At 42.6% G+C, this 21,476-nt stretch overlaps 1 protein-coding gene across 1 annotated transcript; it reads left to right on the top strand.

Annotated features, from left to right (window-relative positions):
* The first annotated feature begins 619 nt into the window (after positions 1-619).
* On the top strand, positions 620-21,144 carry LOC139211933 (zinc finger MYM-type protein 4-like). Its single transcript, XM_070842361.1, has 29 exons — positions 620-688; positions 2,279-2,867; positions 3,892-3,944; positions 4,033-4,182; positions 4,478-4,541; positions 4,850-5,055; positions 5,328-5,452; positions 6,087-6,321; positions 6,515-6,730; positions 6,862-7,012; positions 7,137-7,252; positions 7,356-7,718; positions 7,843-7,993; positions 8,459-8,634; positions 8,792-8,969; positions 9,604-9,717; positions 9,997-10,040; positions 10,283-10,421; positions 15,158-15,303; positions 15,407-15,524; positions 15,620-15,874; positions 16,024-16,100; positions 16,309-16,438; positions 16,555-16,706; positions 16,818-16,932; positions 17,912-18,169; positions 18,409-18,520; positions 18,654-18,722; positions 19,142-21,144. The coding sequence occupies exons 1-29, from the start codon at positions 650-652 to the stop codon at positions 19,287-19,289; spliced, it is 4,689 nt and encodes a 1,562-aa protein (XP_070698462.1). The 5' UTR covers positions 620-649; the 3' UTR covers positions 19,290-21,144.
* The last annotated feature ends 332 nt before the right edge of the window (positions 21,145-21,476 follow it).

The following is a 21,476-nucleotide window of genomic DNA, read 5'->3' as shown; positions in this document are numbered from 1 at the left end:
AGGATTATATTCGTGTACTATTTATGCACTGTTTTGTGCTATCCATTGTGCATGCTGTTAACAGAAGATTGCAGAAGAAGGGAAATTGAGTATATAGATTATATTTTCTATATTTATCTTCAACCATAAATTCAATGTTTCATGTCAATACAGGCTGGGATTACCGTATTGATGCGAATATAACAAATTTCTCTGGAGATTACACTTGATAATAAAGCGGGGTTCACTATGTGGTCTACATTTATGGTCTAGAAAAGTAAAAGTCATTAGTCATTTACAACAGCAGATTGTGCTTTTGCAAGACAATTATCACTTCAGACCGGAGCATCGTTGATAACTAACGTTACCTACGGCGCCAGGAGCAAAAGATGGAGAAAAGACATCTGAAAATACGGTAATACTGACCTCAGCCGTCTACCCCACCAAAGTGTTTGTTCGGCGTCGTCGTCTTTAAATTAAGCAGCCCGTTCATTTGTAAAGCTTCAAAAGGTGTGTCCCAAAACACTGAAGGCTTACAGCTGTGACAGTGTGACTTACTGGAGTCCTCCAGCGGCATCTTGTCCCGCTGTCCGCCGCTCGCACACGTGGCCTCTGACCCCCGGAGGTGGGTGGGTGTTTGGAAGCGCGGCGTCTGCAGCATAATTAAAACATGGCGGACTCGGAGGAATTTAGACTTAAACGATTAAAGGTAAGGAGCATACACGGACTATAACCGTAGGAGCAATCAGACGGCAAGCTAAGGTGACTATCTGACCTAGATCCATAATATGACATGTAGTTATTGTGAGCTAGCTTCCGGTTGAGATGTGCATATCTAAGCTAACCTTAGCTAGCTTAAAACACAGTAGCTTGATGCTATTCAGCAAAGATGCATGCCGCTACGCCAAGCTCCATTTAACACTCAACAAACGAGCACATTAAACACAATGTGATGCAGTGGCTCTGTGATCCTTAACAGTCTTTATTAATCCAGCTGTGCAGATGTGTGCTGCAGCTGACTACCGGCTCCACAAAGCCCTCTCTGCCGAGGAGGGCTGCTGCTAACAATAAGAAAGTAGAGATTTTATTGAAGTGAAGTGTTGCCATGCGGATCACTTAAATGCTGTTTTCACCCGAAGACCCCACAAAGTACTGCGATGTCTTCATCGACATGGTGTGATTGTGTAGCGTGTGTCTGAAAATGTACAAATATTACAAACAACGCAACGTATTGGCGATTTAAATGGAGTTTGGTGGGACGCCCCCATCCATACAACTGATCGGACAGAACGGGGCCTGTAGCCTTTATGACCTTTAATAGTAAGACACTGAGAAGTCTGGGTTTGCTGGTTCTCCCTAATGTTGACTTATGTTAAATGAAGAGAGGGCGTTATTTGCTGAGACTGTGAGATTTGTTCCTCACAGTAACCTAAAAAGATAGATATAAGGTCATTACAATTTGCAGACAAAAATGGGACCTTCCCATCTCGACATATTCAAACACACTGCATCCTCACAGCAGCCCTGTGGTGATTGTTGAGCTTTGTACTGTCACTCTTGTGTTATTACTCTGTTACTTGTGTTTCTGTGTAAGTGTGATGGGGAAAGGTGGCTTTCCAGCCAATTGTATAGAAAATGGATTTGCTGTTGGAGGCAGTCTGTGTACAGTAGGGGCATCTGCTGGGCAAACACACACTGACTGCAATAGTCAGGTCTACAGTGGATGAAGTCAGAGGTACAATGTGTGCAGCAGTAGGAGCAATAGGCCTTTTTGTGGCAGGCATTGTGATGTGTGATAACCAAGAACAGCACAGGTGTATGACATACCACGCACGACGCTGCTGCAGTCCTCTCAGGTGACCCACCTACTGGGCTCTGGTACTGTGCATGCCATCACCTAACTTATCAGGACCGCTTGAGCTTTTCCTGCCATGACAAGATATGTTCAACTTAAAGGTCTGTGATGGCCTTTACTGTTGATGTTACAAGTAACTGTAGATACATTAGTGCCTATCTTTCTGTCTTTCTGCAAGTTTAACTCTGGTAACTTGTAATCTGAGATGATATTACGTGGATGTGTGTGAGGCATTTCAAAGCCTGATGGTTCATGAAGTTAATGAGATGTGGGAATCTATTTTTGATTTTGCGTTTCATTGCAGAATATTGTTATGATGAGGGAGGAGTTGCAGCAATTTACATTATAAACATATAATGACATACAACATGAATATCACTGTCTGAATTGCAACATGAATGTGCATCTTGAAATCCCTTAAACTATTTTTTTTCTCCTCTGCAGCACGAAGAGCGCCTTTCCAGAGTATTTGACGAAGTGATGGGACTTGGAGACTTTGCTGACTCCTCCAGGGGCTCTGCCACCTCCTCCAGGAGCGGAGGCCAGGACGAGACAAAGGGAGTGGACGAAACTTCAGGACAAGGCGAACAACAACCGGTAGAAGAAGATGATAGCAACAGCAGCAGACAAGAAGAAAAGATGGAGGAGGGGATGGGAGAGTCGTCCTTCCCGCGTATTTTGTCCCCTCCCTCTGACCGACACCCCTCATATACCATGGGAACCAATGAAGGAGGAGGAGGAGGAAGTGGAGGGGCAGCATTTGATGATGCGCTGGACGGCCTTCCTGCATATGGGCCAGAAGAGGAAGATGAAGACTGGCACTTTGCCCTGCCAATGGGCACCCTGGAGGATGTTAATGTGGATAAGACTAGCAGAGAAAGAAGAAATCCAGGAGGTGGAGCCAACGAAACTCGAAGAGCCCCCTTCGCTTCTCAGCCCAGAGAGGAGGAGGACGAGCAAGAGAGGGAAGGGAGCAGTGGGTCTGCTAACACCTCCCATTCCTCGCAGGACCACACACCTGACAACAGCAGAGGTAAAGCTGCATACGCATGAGAATTCATAGACCGTTTTTAAAAGACTAGATTGATCACCAGTGCCGTATTGCAAGTGTGTATTCACTGAGTTGTATCACAGTATTGAAGGGGCCCTGACACTCCAGGATAATTTGGTTTTTGCTCATTAAAAGGACACTCGGCCAATTTCATACCTCAAGTTCAGTTAAGTGGACACAGAGAGTACTATTCAGCCCAGGGAAATGGGTTTATAATGTGCTCTTTGGCTGTTGCGGGACTTACCAAAAGTCTTGAGAGAATAACCCTGATGAAGTCATAGTGATGGATCCAGGTTATTTGGGGTTTGGAGACTATGTATGGGAAATGCATTGTCAGGATTTCTTTTATTCGTTGAAAATTGATTGAAATTAATTTCAAAATTCAATTTCGATTATAAAAAGCCAAGAGCAGGATCTGTTATTCTTTGATCGTAAGGAAATGACCACGCACTGATAACTCTAGTGCAAAACAAACCTTTTTCTTGAAATTTTCTCTTTTTGAACACTATTTTCAGCACATAACTAGTCTGTTAAACAAGAGTGAGTGAGCCTTGTTTGTTCAGTTTGTCTGTCTGTTTTATTAGAGTTTGTCTTTATTTGACGAGTAGATTTTGTAGCTTGTTTTTGTGCAAATTTTATCAGAAGACATTGGGTTAACACAGTTCTTTGAAGTTGACGGGGTGTGTCAATGTTTGGAGTGAGCTGCCAGTTTCAGCGGCCCTCCTTGGGCTAGATGGTACAAGCATGGGAACAAGACAGCTTTCATTTGTCACAATAAAACGTGAGCTGAATATGGACTATTTTTCCACAGAAATACAAGAAAGGCAGTGTAAAATGCTTTGAAAGAACAGTTTCAAGGTTGCCAGGGAATGTTTTGCAACAGTGTATCATTGTTCATCATTTCCTGGCATTTATGGTGGCCAGGGCAGAGCATGTGCAGTTGTGAACTCTTGCTTGAAGTGCATACCGTTTTAGGTGAGTATTGTCTTTTCTACCTTTATGTCAGATGGAGGTGTCCTGAACCAGGCAGAGGAGACAGAAGACAGCCAGCAGGGAGAGGTAAGGATCCGGAAAGATTGTCTGGTAACTGCATTTAAAATACTCGACAAACTTTCAGCAGGTAATTATTACTATTCTTTAATTTCAGAGGTCAGAGGCAGCTCCGATGGAGGACAGTAATCCCCAGATATCTCCTACTATCAACATTAAAGATGAGCCCATTGATGAGGGCTACGACGCTGCTTTACTGCCTCAGAGCTCCATCAGACAGATAAAAGAGGAGCTGGAGCATCAGGAGGTAGGTGTGGAGAGGGAAAGCTGTCAGCGTGCATCTGCACATTATGTTGTGTACTAGATGTAGTATTGTAATGTTCATATTTAATAATGGGAGAGGGTTCAACCAGAAAATGATGATGAATTTGGATTGAAAGCTGCTGAAATCCCATGCTGTGTGCTATGTGTACAAAAAGTAGATACATTATGTTCAAACCAATAATTAATCAACTTTATTCTCTTATATGATTTAAAACACCACGACCTGAAATGATGAGGAAGGCACTTTAACAAAATCTGATCTTTCTTTTGTATATCAGGAAGAGCTGAGGATCAGCTCTGTCTACTCTGTAGGTGGAGGGAACACATTTGCCCCCCCAACATGTGAGTTTATTTGTTCATTATGACATGTTTCTCTCTTATTTTTAACACCGAAGGTGACATTTTGTCATGTTAGGTCCTGGGGACAGAGCAACCTTTTTATTTTGGGCAATGTTTGTAATATTCTTAAAGCAAAAATGTGATTTCATCAGTCCATAACTTTACCTTTACTTTAAGATACAGTCCAACTGAAATCGCTTTTAGTTTTTTTTGGAGTTCAAATGTCTTTTTAATAAGATCTTTTCCATGTTTGTTATTAAAAGTGATCAAAAAGTATAATTTCTCGGCTTCACCAACCTTTCTCCTCTCAGCCGCTCAAGTGCCAGCAGCGGTCCCAGCCCCCCCTCCGGCCGCCATTTTTATCCCAGGTAGAGGTGCTGTGCTACAAGCCATGGCTCCCATCCCTGTCAGACCACCAATTCCATTCCCAAGTTCGCTTCCAGCTCTGGCACCAGTACCCCCGCGTCCACCACCTCCCCCTGTTCCCGGGAGTGTTCGCTGCAGTGGCTGCTCTAAGGTACTCTTCTAACTCGGAGCTGCTCACATTATTCAAAAAAAAACTTAACAAGACCTCACTATGTAGATGTGCATGCTATTAAGGAAAACTGTCATTATTAATGTGAAATTAACTCAGTATTTTAAGTAATTAACACCACTCATGTTTTATGTATTGTTATTAACGTAAAATATGGACTATGATATTAAATCCATCAATCCACCAAGCTTTTTATGTCTTGTAATTTCTCAAGTTTGTGCTGGTATGCTTCATGATTGTGTAAATGGTTGCAGGTTCTGCTAAAAGGCCAAACAGCATTCCAAAGAAAAGGTTCGACGCAGCTTTTCTGCTCCACAGTCTGTCTGACCGGCCATCTGCCTCCAGCCACCAAGAACCGATCCTGTTTCCAGTGCAACAGGTAGATTTTTATTTCCAGGTGACATTAGTATGAACTTCCTTGAAGGATTACATTTAGGTAAGGGTTTCATTTAGCTGCCACTTGTTGGCAAATCAAGTATAAATGGTGGTTTTGTTTACTTTATGGTCCAAATGTTGTGCTGTTTTCTGGTGCTATGCCCTATAGCTCCTAATTTAACGCAAAACACTGTTTTGCTATTTTTGACTATAAAGTTGCATGAATACATTAAGAGCTGGTTTTACAATGATCAAATATGGGGGCGTAAAGGATGCAGCAAGACAGCAAGACATTTCCACCAGGGTTGCAGCAGTATACTGGTATGAAAATTCACAGTTATACCATGAACATTTGCGTATTTACAGTATTGACTACCAGCCGGAGAATTATGTTAATGTCAATATGGTAGACTGTGATATCGTAAAGCTGTGATATTTTCTGAGACCATCCTGTGAAAATCTCATACCACTGCAACCGCAATTTCCACTATATTGATGACAGCAATTAATGTTAAGGTTTTAATAATATTCCTTTGTGGATCACTGCATTTGGTTTGTATAATAGATGACCATTCTATCGTTGCCTAATTCAAAATTTGTCTGTTTTTCTTTAATCCCTTGTGCTATTCTCTATGCAGGGAGATCATTCAGCCCAGGGACATGATCACGATTCCCGCAGACGACAACACCTACATGCACTTTTGCGGCCAGTTCTGTCTGTCTGTCTTTCGACACAAGAAGAAACAGTGTGATAAGATTCCTGATAAATGGGCTGACAAACGAGTGGAGAGGAAGCCCGAGAAGCCGCCTGAGAAGCCAGTGGAGCGACTGCCCGAAAAACCCTTTTGCAGTGTCTGCAAAGTCTCTAACAGGGTAAGAGATGCAAAAAGTCCAGCTTTAACAGTAAAGACTTTGGTTAAGACAGTAAAGACAGATTTTGGCCAGCACCCCTGATGAGACAAGTCAACAAGTATCGTGTCTGAATCCAGGTCTGATTCTCTGTGTCTTCAGTCTATGAGCTAATTATCTTTCTTGTCCTTGTTTTTAAATGTGAAAATGTCGACAGCTGATTGAACATGAGGTCACCCATCAAGGTCGGCTGCACAGACTCTGTAGCGATGCTTGTTTTGTAGCATGGCGCAAGATGCGGCAGTTAGCCATGAACTGCTGTGAAGGCTGCGGACTTTACTGTAATACCAGCTCAGGCTCCTGTCAGACGCTCACCATTGATAAATCTCAGCTCAACTTCTGTGGTCCTACCTGCATTGGCACCTACAAACAGGTTTGTCTTATCATTTATATAATTTATATCATTTTCTATCAGCTAAACTCCCAATTTTGCACATCACTGGCTCCAGATGACACACAGCGTACCGAAAGTTAACCTCTACAATACAAACTGTTCTCGTACAGACCTGCAGAAAGATGGTTGAGTGTGCCTACTGTCACAAGACGGCGATAGTGTCCTCCACCATCATGGAACGGGACCAAAAGGGCAAAGTTCAACTCTACTGTTCGTCTTCTTGTGTGGGACACAGTCGGCCACCCAGACACATTCTCACTGGTAGGACATTGCGCAGAAATACACTTGCATGCCGGGGTTAGCTGGTATATGCAGTCTGTTTATTTATTAATGAATACACATGGTAGCAGTTGGGGTTTTTGTAATGTCGCCCTTTTACCAATAGGTGCTGCATTCCCCTGCTGCCTGTGCAAGGTATCAGCTGTTCCTCAGTATCATCTGGCTATGGTGGACGGCACCATTCGTAACTTCTGCTCCTATGACTGTGTTTCTGTATACAGGGTAAAGGCACCACTACCATAAGAGCTTGTTTAATGGAAGCTGGCGATGGAGCATCTGTAGGTCGTTCTGACATTGCTGTTGTTTTCTCTCCATGTCTTTACAGAAGTCCGGTCTCACATCTCAGCCGGACCTGATCAACGGAACCTCGTCTCTCAGGGACCCCTCCCTCAGAGAGGCCCCCAAAGCGGGACCCTCTGTCGGAGCAGACTCAGTCCCTCCCATCCCTCAGGACAACACATCTTCAGCCCCCTACCCGGGCCACCATCACAGTCATACCTCAGTGCCCCCACTGGTGCCTCCCTACCCAGCCTTGTCCTCCCCCTCTGTCCCTGGGCAAGCCCAGGCCAGAGCACCTGCTGGTCAGCCCCTGAAGCCAGCAGAGGGTGGGCTCAGTGACACCCCCAAGCTGACCTGCCATCAGTGCAGCAAACAGTTCAACATCAAGCCGCTGCTTTTCAGTCACCAAGTACGGAGCCCAGCTCATATGCACACACTCTGTGAATATACAGACATTTAACACAAACTTCCTGATAGCTGCCTGCATAACTCACCATCATGATGAGGATACTGATGATCACTTTTGCTTGCAGGGTCGTATTTCTGTGTTCTGCAGTAGGACATGCTGTGAGCAGTATAAAACCCAGAAAAATATCCTGATGCCCTGCGAGGGCTGTAAACAGGAGAAAGTGCTCTTTGACGCCGTCCTCTACAACCAAGAGGACCTGTTTTTCTGCAGTGAGAGTGAGTTAACACAGCATTTCCTCTTTGTCCTCTCCTCTGCATTATATTCAGATATTTCTGTGCCTCACTGGAGATATAATTGCAGCCTTAAAGTTTCTCATAAAAGTATGTAATTGCAAATGCAGCATATCTGATTACTGCCAGTGGACTTGGTCGACCCAGTCACAGTCTTGACAAAACTGGCCCAAAGTTATCGCCTCCCTACTTTTTAAATGAATCGGTCTAAATGTCAAATTCAATTAGTGTCATTAGACTTGTGTGCTGAAATGTATGTTTGCAGTATTAATGCACTATTATAAGATTGTTGTTTGCATGATTCCCCTTCCTTTTTATACATATTTTATAAGAATGGAGAATTTTATTGCCGGTGACTGCTTAAGTGTAATTGTTGTGCATATGGCAAATAACTTTTAGCTTGTAACTGTTATTCAAATGATATGACACCCCACCCATCGTGTGTTCCAGGCTGTAAGCTACTCTTCAAACATGACCTGGCCTCTCATAACAAGGATTACCGCTGGCGTCCCTGCACCTACTGCTCCAGCATCAGCCAGAAGATGCTGCACAGCCACTATGGGGGCAAGATGGAGGAGTTCTGCAGACCCCACTGCATGTCCCAGTACACTGTACTCTACTATGGGGTAAGGAGATAGATATCCCACTGCACTGTACTTAATATGCCATTGGACCAAGGAAAGCGCCTTACTGTGTATTCAATGTGATTCCATTTTTTTTTTTTAATCTTTCTACGTCTCTCTTCTCTTGTCTTTTCTTCCCTCCTCCTCCTCTCCTGTCCAGATGGGTCGATGTGACAGTTGTAGGAAACAGGGCTACATGGCTGACAAGCTGCAGTGTTTGGGTTCAGTCCGCAATTTCTGTAACCTGGCCTGCCTGCTGCAGTACTGCTACCTGCATTTTGAGACGGGCCAACACACCAGCAGTAACGGTACTGGAAAGGCCCCACAAACACCATATGGTAAATTGTGTTGTCACTAAATTGGTTACTCACAAGCTCCAGCTGACAGAAAAGTAGATGTGGCTTGTTCCCCCGGCAGTTGGAGTTATCACGCTCCAGGACCATATTTTGGGTTTGACTGCTGCAAGACGTCTCTTTGGCTAAAATTCTGAACACCCAGAAAAAAATTCTTGGCCCTTTTGTCTACATAACTGGGCCGGGAAATCCCAGTTAAATGTAGTTCAGGCCTGTGAGGCTGTAGTTAAGATGTTCAGTCTGTATGAGCTGATTTGCTGAACCTTACTTCCATCGATTTAATGGTAAATGGTCTGTACTTGTGTAGCGCCTTTCTAGTCATTAGACCACTCATTGTGCTGTTCCACTACATCCACATTCACCCATTCACACAGTTGGAACAACTCCTAAAGGTTGGCAAAGACACTGCAGAAGATTTTGTATTTATATTCAGCCATGACCAGCAATGTGAAGAATGATTTCATCGGCGTGTATTATTTGCAGTTGGTACACAGATGTTTTGTTGACACGCGATCAAAAGAGGGGACCGAAAAAGAGCATAAATCTCAAATGGTAAATTTGGTAAAAATGGTCAAATTAAAATCTGTTTTAACTTTGATATGTTTCTCTCTTCCTCCAGCTCCTACCCAGCCCCACCACTCCTCAAAGATGAATCCTGTCATAGCTGATGTTGTATCACTAGCCAATGGCTCTGCCACTCAGCCCAGTGTGTCAGCAGATACTGCTCTGACTGGTCAGTTCACACACATGCATACACATACACACACACACACACACACACACACACACATACACACACACACACACACACACACATACAACCCTGGGTGTGTGTTTTCAAAGTGCCCTGGTCAAAGTAAACAGAGCAAGAGGGCGAGATTTTTTAAATCTTTAATTAAATCAATTTGAGCACTATATACAAATATTAATTAATTAATATTTTCATGATATGCATATCTCTTGGAGGGGTTTAACATAGTGTTTGTCATGTTTTTTTATTCCTGTTGTGTAGGAGCACTTCCGACCTCCAATGTGGATGGCAAGAATTTAGACCACGTATGTATTCTGTATGTGTGTGTATGTGTGTGTTTACTTCAGGGTAGACCTTACATACAACTTTAAGTCTTGACTCAAAACTGTTAAACTATTGACAAGAATATCAGTACCCAATAATTATTTTTCTAAATCTCTTATTTGAGAGCAGGTCAGAAATAAGACAGAGTCTGCCACAACACAGTTAAGGTTACCAACTAGATCAGATCTTTGTTTATTTTTGCTGTTTTTCATGCCCTGTCCAGGCCAGTACTCAGACTGATGCCATGCGCGTGCCTGTGTCCCGTCGACGTCAGATGAAGAACAAGTCGGTCCTGTGTCGGCCCTTCACTATGGACCAAGAGAGCATGTGCCAGCTGCCTGCACCTTCCACTGAATCAGCAGGTAACTACAAAAAAAAAACACACCTGAACAAGTTTGGGCAGTTTGACTTTGTTACACCTCGTGTGTCCAAATACCAGGTGGACATACAGTCTACTTTCTGCACGTTGTTCGTACAGATATTTGAAACATCAAAAATTACATATTTCAAATCTGTCTTGCAAGAGATAATAATGAAAATTTTTATTCAGTTTTCTACTTTTTCCCACCATGATGGCTAACTCTACATTGGTTATGTGTGCACATACTCTGATGGGGCAGAAACTTCAATCCTTGCTTGTCGTGTGTGGGAGGGGAGAGATCTTTCCGAAACATCTCCTCATGCTTACTGATGAATCCAAAGAGCTCCTGGCAGTGGAGGGTTAGGTTTCTCTACGAGTCAGATGCTATGATTTTCCTACCACACAAATCAGAGGAGCCAGTTACAATTAAAATCACAAAAACTACGTGGAATTTCGCTTTGTGGAATATAATACTCACACAAGGTTGATAGTGATGTACTGGTCTAATATTAATCATCTGTTAAGTATAAAACATTGGACTTTTCTGCCAAGACAAAGAAAGGATTCTGCAGGAAACTCTTATACTTTGCTAATGGAAAATGGTTGAAAAACGTTACGTGGTCCAGACTAATGTTACGACAAACGTTTTTGCTATTTTAATCCAGAATAATTGGTATGAGTTATACATAAGTCAATGCTGATACCTCTACAATGATGAAATGATAATAACAGTGAAAAACGATAATAATAATGGTGAAAAAAGCAATGATATTATGGCACTGATAGAAGTAGCCATTCACCCCCAGGCCATAGCTGGTGTTTGTCACAAACCTACACACAATCTAATTCAGTCATTCATTTTTTTTGGCTCGTTCAATTATTTGTTGTTCACAACTAGCTGTTTCAATAATTGCACCAGCTCTGCTAGATAGCTCCTTGCAACCTGACCGGCTGTCTGCTGAAGCATCCACATCTCCTGCACCGTCGCCGAAACCTCAGGGAGAAACTCAGCCGTGTAATGGCGTGCCAGCGCGCCTAACTGGACGCCATTTCCTGGGCAGGAGGGAGACTGAGTCTGACTGCAAAGTCTGCTCACCTTACAAGAGGAAGAGGCCGGAGGAAGAGGAGCAGGGGAGGAAGAAGCAGAAGACGGAGGAGGATGAGGAGCCACAGAGGAAAACAGAAGAAAAGGCGGAGGAGACGAAGGGAGTGAACACGCTTGATGAGAATGATGGGAAAGGGAAAGAGGAGGAGCGCTGTGAAATGACGGCTTGTGAGCGGAACAGCAGGACGCTGAGCAGACAGACGTCGTATTACTGTAAGACTTGTTCGGGAGAGCCCAGCCTCTGTCCTGTGCCCTGTTTTGAACTCTTCCACACCAGACTGATCTATAAAACAGCTCCTGAACTGGAAACGCAAGGTGAGCCTTCAGATTAGCACAAAACATTTGATTCAGTTATAATCTAAATATATAATAGCACCATTAATTAGTGAATTAAGTTCTTGCTGTATATTGCTGCCATAGCTGTATCCACTATCATAGGATTCCTACTATTTGTTGGAAGAGTAACAACAACGATGTCCTGGCATGATCTTTTGACATTTATGTGCTTTTTAAAAGTAAATTGAACTGACCTCTTAAGAGTGTGTCACCCGAGTTTCTCTCTCCACAGCCTCCTGATGTGCTGACATGGGACGTTTGACTTCTACCGTGACACTGGACAGAGATCGAACAGCTACAGGGTAAACTGGTGTTTCACCCTTGCACTACTTTAGTGACCTTAACCTCCGTTTTTTTGTGGTCGTCTGTTTCGGTTGAGCCCAAAAAACCTCATCAGTTTACAGTTGTTACATGGACGTGTATTTGCAAACTGGTAGTGCAGTGAAATGATGCAGTTAAAGGGGATGTTTTTGTATTTTTTTATAACAGACTAAAGATGGCAGTATTTATGATCCGTTCTGCAGAGCAGACTCTAACGGCGGTCTGCATCTTCTCCCTATAAAAGTATTCATTTAGTGTGGGGTTTTATAAGTGGTCTGTAACTGATGGGCTATCAGTCGAGACACAGTTGAGATACTTCCTTAAGTGCTTCTCTGACCCACAGGCTGTACTGTAACACATTAGTAAAAACACATTTTACCTCATTTATTAATGACGATGAACACGTCATTAGCTGATCCCAATCATGGCGTATTGGTCAAATGTCTTAAATCGTGTGAATCTAGTGTTGCATTCATTTATTCACTGGGTTCGGACTGTGCTGCCACATTATTTCTAGTTAGTTTTCAGTCCTGATGGCACACACAAGGATGTTTTTACAACCCCCACGTCTCTCGATGTGAAATCACTTTACTATGTTACCGACTGAAAAGTAATTCGCTAGTTCACCCGCAGTAACTTGTGCCTGCCTGCTGTGAAGAAATGTGACGGTTCATTGTTCCTGTGCAGGTTTCTTATGAAGGTAATACCACACTGTTTAGGCCTACTCCAAACTAATCTCTGATATCTTCTTGAAATTAGTGTGTACACCAGTGCAAAAACCCTTTCTTCTAAAATCCAACTGAAAATGTACTTGTTCATGAAGCTGGATCCAGGCGACTGCTGCTGCTATATATACTTCTACTTTGAATTACTGAATTAGTATTAAATAATTCTTTGTGTTCTTGTAAAACTGTGGCTCATTTCTACAGGATTTTCGCTCCACACTAGATAAACTGTGCAACTTCTGTCTAAACAGGCTCCACACTAGATTTAATCTCACGAAAGATCCATCACAGTCCATCTGGGATGAGAGATGGTTAAATAAACGCAGCTGGTGGTCTGTAATGCATGTTTTTAAAGGAGATGGACTTGAAGGCGATATTATAGGGGTCCAGTTCTTGTAGAAATGAACCATTTTCCTGTAAAACGGCAGTCAGACTCAGTGAATGATCTCAGGTGGAGGTCATTTGGTTGGGCTCACGCTCACAGCCGTACTGACCAAACATTCCCAATAAACTTTGTTTCCCAGCCATTCTCTCCCAGTCTGGTGTTCCACCTGTGACTTGAGATGCTTTTATCAGGTTTACACGAGGCTAAAATCTGCAATCACTTGAATTTTCTAAGGAAAAGCGCATTCATTTAGACGTTCGGTTAACTTATTTGTACCGATAAACTACATTTTAATGATTGTTATGAGTGTGTGATGTATAAATGTTTACGGTTGAATTCCTTGCTGTACCTCAGTGCTGATGCAGTCATGTGAACCAAAGTTGGCCTCAGATCAGCTCAGCTTTGGCTTGGCTGACATTTGAATTGAACATGAGCTGATCTCAGCCCTGTATTACATCCCTGATGTTTACTTTTTACTTCTCTTACTACTGTCTGGCGTCACTTTTTGTCACCTTTTTGTTACTTTTCCACTATATCTGCTTGTTTTCACTCGTGATTTTCACGATTACACTGACATGGATCAGATTGTGAAGTTATTTGCATTTTGTTTGTTTTTTAACAACTATTGTCAACACCTGAAACTGATGGTTTGTGTTTTGTTAAATGCAAAAAATTGCCAATAAATATAATGTGAGAGTAAAATGTTTGTGTTTGTTATTTCTCAGACTCTCTCTGTCTGACGGTAAATGAGAACAGAAGGCTAACATGGACTTGTCTCAGTGTAAAAAAAAAAAAAAAAAAAAAAGAATGAAACACATGAATCAAACCCAAACTGTCAGCTATTTATTTTTAAGTAGCTGCCCTATACTAATGCAACTGTCAATTTAAGATGTTTGTTGAAGTCAGCTGCATAAGTTGGCTCGAAAATAATCAGCCTGTATCTAAGACAGGAACTCTTCAAGACAAAAACTAAGTGCTGAGAAAACAGGACTGGAGAGGCAGAAATGTAGGAGGGCTGTTTCACAGTCGGAGAAAAGACGACATGCACACAAACTAACCACAAGCCGATTTTCTGATGAAAATAAATTCATGAGTGTGGGCAAAATTATTTCACAGGTGCTTTAAACACTTGTAAAGATGTTTCCAGTGACATAGAGATCTGCTGTTTGAATGACCGGCACACTGCAAAGGTGAGACAAAACGCCGCCCTGCTTTTATCAACTCAAGTGTGTCATGTGCAATGTAGACTGAACAAAAGATGCCTTTAAGCATGACATTAGTAAACAGCATTTTCTATCCGTATTCTCAACTGTTGTCTCATATTAATTGTGATTTTTGATACATGCCAAAATTACATGTAATGTAATATAATGCGTTGATCTTTTTTTTTTGATAAAGGGTTTTATTAGCAACAAGGAGCATACAGTAAAATGTTTTGTCCATCCTTAACATGAATGTATTTTTGAGTCATTTTCTGAAAAATGACAGTTTCAGTTTCCTTGCCATCAAAAGTACAGTTTAATGTAAGTACATTTATGTCCCAGAGGCTGCCCGCTGTCTAACTTCTTGTTTAGCTGCTGCTATTCATTGTACAAAAATGCACCTGTGAGTGTGTATAACACCTTAAAACTGCATTTTATTGTACTGAGGTGTCGATAATTCATTTTCCCCTTTGACCATTTCCTCCTTCAGTTGTTTTTATCCAGTTCATTTCTGTATTCACTCTGATTTCTGAGATGTTTGCTAGGATGTTTATTTGTCTCCTTTTCAATTCTAATTTTTTTTTCTGTCTTATTGTGTAATTTATTCCTCTATCTCATCTTCATGATCTCTTCTCTCGTTTCCTCCCTCCCTCCCCTCTGCAGATCTATCTCTGCCTCCAGTCAGCTCCCCAACAGGAAAGGAGGTTGTGAAGGTGGTCATGGTGCCAGTCCCAGTACCGGTCTACATCCCAGTGCCTATGAACATGTACTCCCAGCACACGCCTGTTCCAATGCCTATGGCCATGCCTGTATGTCCCCTTACATGGATATTCTATTAATGCAGCATACATCTACATTGTGTTGAGTATTTGCTGCTGCAAATCTAATGTTAAATCTCCTGTTTCTTTACAGGTTCCAGTACCAATGGTAGTACCACCACAGAGGAAGGACATGAGAGATGCAGCAGTCCAATCAGAGCCTCTGACTGTGAGAGAGGAAAAGGAGAAAGATGGGCCTGTTTCCACTGCAGGTTAGGGCATAGAAAATGTGGCTTTTGGCCTTTTTTCAAAAACTTGATGAACCAAGTTTCACCTCACCTATGTTTTCCTCTGTTTTCTGCTACAGACCAGAGCAGTTCTTATTGTGGAGACATGAAGTCAGAGGTGGTCAGTCCCACAATCTGTGAAGAAGAAGAGACTCGAAATGCAGCACAAGCCGAGCTGTCACATACCATATGTTCAGAGAGGAGCACAGAGTCAGCTGACCCCCAAGTTAATACCCAGCCAGAGGACAGCACGACAACAGGCGACGCCCCGAGCACCAGCGCAGAGCAGCCTCCCGCCTCTCCAGTGATGGACTTGGAGACCGACATCCCGTCTGGTGAGAAATCATGTAACTTAAACATATGAAATATAGCGACTATTTTTTGGCATGCCAGCACCCAAAACATAGGGGATAATATACTCAACAGCACGCATACACACACACTCACACACACAAGCACTGACTGTCTGTGTGTGTCTTTGCAGAATCATTGGATCCGAAGCCATCTGCTCCACAGCGAGGAGTGAAGAGACCCAGGGAGGGTTACTCTGGCAGGAAACGGGTATGACTCCCCTGATAGATCAGCAGTGTTTGGGTAAACTCAGATTCATTTTTCAGTCTCTGACTTAAAATCTCGTACTCTTCTGAGTAACTCTTGGATCATCGGATGACTTTCTTAAATACTACGTGTATTTATAGTGAATATTCTGCTCAGCCGTGTAAGCCGTTTCCCCTGCCGCCCAGTATGCACTTCATCTCTGTCCCTCCAGGGTCGAAGACGAACTGTTTCTTTGGGCCGCACTGCAGTGGTGACTCCAGCCGCTTCCAAGCTGAACCACTTGTATGGGGTGAAAGCCTGGAAGAGCTGGGTCCAACAACGAAACAAACGACTGCGTGAATGTGAGCCTCAGTTCTCTTAACCATTCCAGTTTTGTCTCTTCCTCTGACTCGTAGTGTTTCTACTGTAGCCTGTTTTATTCTATGCTAGTTGTCTTTTATGGTCTCCTCGCCTGTAGCCAATCCTGTGGACATTAAAGAAGACGTCCTTCAGTGTGACTCCGCTGAGCTTAGCTTTGCTCTGTCTCGCTTCATCAGAGAAGTGAGACGGCCCAACGGAGAGGCCTACAGCCCAGACAGCATCTTCTACCTCTGTCTGGGGATTCAGCAGGTACACACACACACACACACAAAGACAGGCGCACATCTCTGGTTTCCATGTCTGTTTTTCCAGTGTGTTTTTTATTGACTCCTCCTTTTCTGTCTCCCTCTGTTTAAACAGTATCTGTTCATGAAGGGCCGCATAGAGAACATCTTTACTGACGAGCTGTACAGTCAGTTTGCTAACGAGATCACTGGCATGCTGCGGCTCTGGAAACCTAAACTACTACCTACAGGTATTTTAACACTCACGTATTCATGTATTTATTCACCGTTTCAGGTCAACAGAACAGTATCAATAGTACAGGCAACAACAATGACAAAGGACGGACACATCTAAATAATTACACAGATATAATAATACTAATAATGATATGCAAAAAATAATAACAATAATTATAGATAAGTACATTTTAAAAAAACAATTGAATGCTATTTATGGTTGACTTTTTTTCAATGTATTTACACTAAGTAATTATCTTTGTACATAGACCCTTTTATTGGCAGTGGCGGAGCCCGTCATTTCCACTATTGTTTCAGATTACTTACAAGTGTAAAGGTGCACCAATCAATATTTCCATAACGATGGGTCAAAGCACAACCTTTAAGGCTGTGGTGGAAACGCTACAGTTGAATCTCCTCTGTGAGAGACGAGTGAAATAAGGCGAACGGTGAAGTAGCCATCTTCATGGGAACCGCCTGGGCAAGTGGGCAGCTGAGCTGTCAGCCAAAAAACGGTCAGATAAGCAACCGTGTCCCCAAATGAGTGCAAAAGGTTAATAACAGGTTATCGATTCAAACACGTTGTTAAAGGTGGAGTAGCACAAGATATCAGATAGTTTTCTCAGGAGTTGCTGGAGATCATTTCGATCACACTAACGTTGTTCTGTTTGTGCTGGATGTGTTGTCAGACAACACTTGCCAACACGTTCACCATATGGACTTTATACTTTTGATAATATTTTACTGTTGTGTTTGCAGCGTGTTCTATTGCCTCCACTTGGCCAAAAAGAAATCAATTAATGCTGCTTTAATATGACAGAGTGTCTCAAACTTTACGAAGGTTGTATTTCTGAAAATGTATTTTTTAGTGAAGATATGATTTTGAGATATGTACCTACCAGAACTCATTACCATGAAATCCAGTTCACTTAATATATCCATTGTTCGTTCATTCAGTCACGGCCAGACTGAAAAGTTTTCCTTCCTCCTCAGGTGGTGTAGCTTCCTCCCGCGTTGTGGAGTCCTACCTGTGGGAGTGTAAGCAGCTGGGCGCCTACTCCCCCATAGTGCTGCTCAACACACTGCTCTTCTTCTGCACCAAGAACTTCCGCTTCACCACGCTGGCGCAGCACCAAAGCCTCTCTTTTACCAACTTCACTCGAGTATCCAAACCTTGCAGCCGAACAGGAAAAGTCCACTACCTCCAGTACCAGAGAAGCAGCAGTGCCACATCCCGCCGGGAGGAGACAGGTGGCTTTTGTGAAACAACACATTCATATCTTTTTATATCAAAGTAGGAGTCAGTCTATATCAGATGTCAGTTACGTCAAATCCATAACTCTTAGTATCAGCCTCAAAAAGTTTTTTTATATCAGCTTCATCCTATTTCTAAACAGCAAAACTAGATTTATAAATTTGCTCCTCGTCCCAAACAGCATCGTATGTTTGGAAAACGTGACTCACTGAGTTTTGGTGGTTTTTGCTTTCAGAGCGATTGAGGAAAAGGCATGGAGATGAAGAGGGAGACCTGCAGATGCTTGAAAATGTCACCAACCCTCTACACTGTCCTGTCAGACTCTACGAATTCTACCTCTCTAGATGGTGAGACACACACGCACACACACACACAGGCGAACTAACAAATAAAGCACACTGACCGGCACACATATGAAAAATGCTCAGTACATCTAATACAACTGAGCAAATCTTTCTTTGTCTTCTTGCTCTTTAACAGCCCAGAGTCGGTGAAGAAGAGAACTGACATGTTTTACCTCCAGCCTGAACAGAATGTGCACACACACAGGTGAGAGTCCGTTTGAATGTTTCCCTCTGTACTATTTGTGGGTATCAACACACAAAGGTGTCTCTTTATGTTAAAGGCAGAATCTGAAATGTTGGAGTAGTATCCCACCCCCCTCCACTCAGGCTCTCCACTAAAGCCACTCCCCCACACTGCGTACTGTCCCTGTAATTCCAATTTTTGGCTGCACTTTGTCTGCCAATCTTGTGTGAATATCTTTGGCCAACCCTAACCCTAACCCTAGCCCACAGACACCACATTTCTTTCTTTTTTTGTCTATTAATTTAATTCATTGATTTCTGTCCGGCTGTTATGAGAATTCCAACCAATACGACAAAAATAATTTGCAGTCTCTGCCTTTAATTCTATAAGAACAAACATTTTTCTATTTTGTTTTCTATTTCCATCCTTGACCTCAACAGCTCCCACTGGTACACCTCTCAGCCATTAGAGGGCACCACTCTACAGAGCATGCTCACACGCATCTTGGCCGTCAGAGAGGTTCACCAGGAGCAGGAAGCAGCCCGATGTCAGTCCTCAGCCGCCACCGGTCATGACAGTTTACAGTGACATGGAGCTCTGCTTATTCACATCCTGCTTCTGATCTTCTCTGCAACAGAAGCCTTCTGTGACGCTGAACGCTTCACAGTGAATCAAAGCTGTCCGTACATCCACGAGCCACTCAGACTGAAGCCGACAGGTCTTTGAAACGAGGAGACAGAACAAAGAGAGACGCAATGCAAGAACACTTTGTCACTAAGAGAGACATGTTTTAAGAACTTGCAAAGCGTGGGATGTTTGTATTTAGTTACCTCAGTGGCCATACCCTTCCCACAGAAATGCACAATGAGTTTACAAACATCCAGTGCCCTAAAATATGAAAAAGGGAGTATTGAAAGACTACATTGTTACCACAGTTGTTGTTTGTCATCGGCGTCACACCTCAGTGATGTCTATGCCCATCATTTATCACCTGTGGCAGGTTTATTTACCACCAAACCTGTCGCATGTACTTTTTTTTTTATTTCTCAGAAACAGACTTAGACTGGTGTGAGGAGCAGAACAGTCAGAGTTTACATCCATCAGGCACCGTCTGTTCAGGTCTGTTCATTAAGGGGTTTAAATGTGCCATTTATCACATTGCTCTATGGGGAGTATTTACTTGCACAGTGCGAGTTTTAAAGGCTGATACTGGGACTTAAGGATTGAAAACCAATTAGCCCTTAATCAATCAATACTTAATCAACTCATCTTGTGTCTTTGAAATACCTCCAAAACCTAAAACAGTGACATTTTGTGCAGATTTTTTATAACTGGACGGAGGACAGAGCTTGGTAAAAACACCATGTAGATCTGGTGGATGAAACATAAAATATGTAGTTAAACAAAGTGCATCCTTATCACCACATTGGAGGGGGATGACACTGACCGGCTGCCATCAGGCATTTAGTTAACAGCCAATATCAGATTTAATATGTTGTTAAACATGTATACTGTATACCAGTGTAACCCTTCTTATGGTAACAGAGGAGACTCATAGTGCCTCTCATATTTTGCTGTTTTATTATTATCTACTTATCTGATATTATGTTGCTCCCCTTTTATATTCTTCATTCATCCTGTGTGGCCTTATTTCCTCCCCAACAACTTCCCCGTCCTCCCTCCCCCTTTAACCTTGTTTGTCCATGCACATTCGCCCCCTTTTCCCTCCTCTGTTTCCCCCATACACCCTCGCTTATTCCGTCTGGAGGTACTGTGGAGGAGTCACTCATTATAGTTTCCAGTTTCCAGTTTACTGCAGTGCATTGAAAATTATTACAGTTACAACCCCTGCTCGCTATATTCTTTGCCTTTATGCATTCCTGTAATCATGACATCTCCCTTTCCTCTTTCTAACAGCCACTATCTTTTCCTCTCTTTTTCTTTTTTCCCTCCATTTGCTGTTGTTTCCTAATTTGAGGAAAAATGGAATTGGGAGGGTTTGGGAGAGACTCAAAAGTACTAGCACAATACTTTTCCTAACCCTAACCCCCGATGTTTCCTGTATTATAACCAATGGTGTTTAAGGTATAGTATGGTTTTGTGGGCCATACAGTCGAAACAAGTATTGTGGAGATGTGCCTAAGACATTTACCACTGTATCAGCAGCGGTAATCAGTTTTGTTTCTGTTCATTCCTGTGGTCTGTAATAAAGCTTGGATCAAGAGTGGGTTCTGAACTTCTTTTTTAATTGGCATACGCAGTAGATCGTTCTGGTGACTCAAGACGAAAGACAAAATGTGGCACACACGATTGGTCCCGAGGGTTGCTGCCATAAACCCTCAGTCACACGGCTCCCTGTCTGAGATGTTAATCTCAACCAAACATGTCTGGACTTACTGAACACTGATGCTTATGCATCTTTTAATGTCCATTTTACGTCAATAGCTGCCTTTTCATAGAAAAATCTTAAGATTTCCTTCCATGAGTGGTTCAGAATTCCGCAGGTTGACCTGAAAATGAAATATCTATGACACATGTTGCTACGTTGAGATTTAATGAAATATATTAACATTTGTTCTCTTGTTTTCTGGTAGTAATGACTCCACTTCCCACAAGACCGTGTGAGGCAGTCAGGGAGCCACAGTGTTGTAATATGTTCGTTTCTACTTCTGCATCTATTTTGTTGTTGCTGTTGTCATATTTTGTCGTGGAGGCCACCGTGCCTTTACTTTTGGCTCATGCTCATGCTTTCTATCAAATGTTTGTTACTGAGTG

Source organism: Pempheris klunzingeri, chromosome 13 (assembly GCF_042242105.1).
Source record: "Pempheris klunzingeri isolate RE-2024b chromosome 13, fPemKlu1.hap1, whole genome shotgun sequence".
Lineage (NCBI taxonomy): Eukaryota > Metazoa > Chordata > Actinopteri > Acropomatiformes > Pempheridae > Pempheris > Pempheris klunzingeri.
This window is presented reverse-complemented; position numbering and strand designations above follow the sequence as displayed.

Bases quoted from the DNA above. Each gene is read 5' to 3' on its own strand.
- LOC139211933 (XM_070842361.1), top strand. From the start codon at position 650: ATGGCGGACTCGGAGGAATTTAGACTTAAACGATTAAAG. The intron at 4,542-4,849 runs GTGAGTTTATTT...TTCTCCTCTCAG, and splicing joins CACATTTGCCCCCCCAACAT to CCGCTCAAGTGCCAGCAGCG. The intron at 6,322-6,514 runs GTAAGAGATGCA...AAATGTCGACAG, and splicing joins TCTGCAAAGTCTCTAACAGG to CTGATTGAACATGAGGTCAC.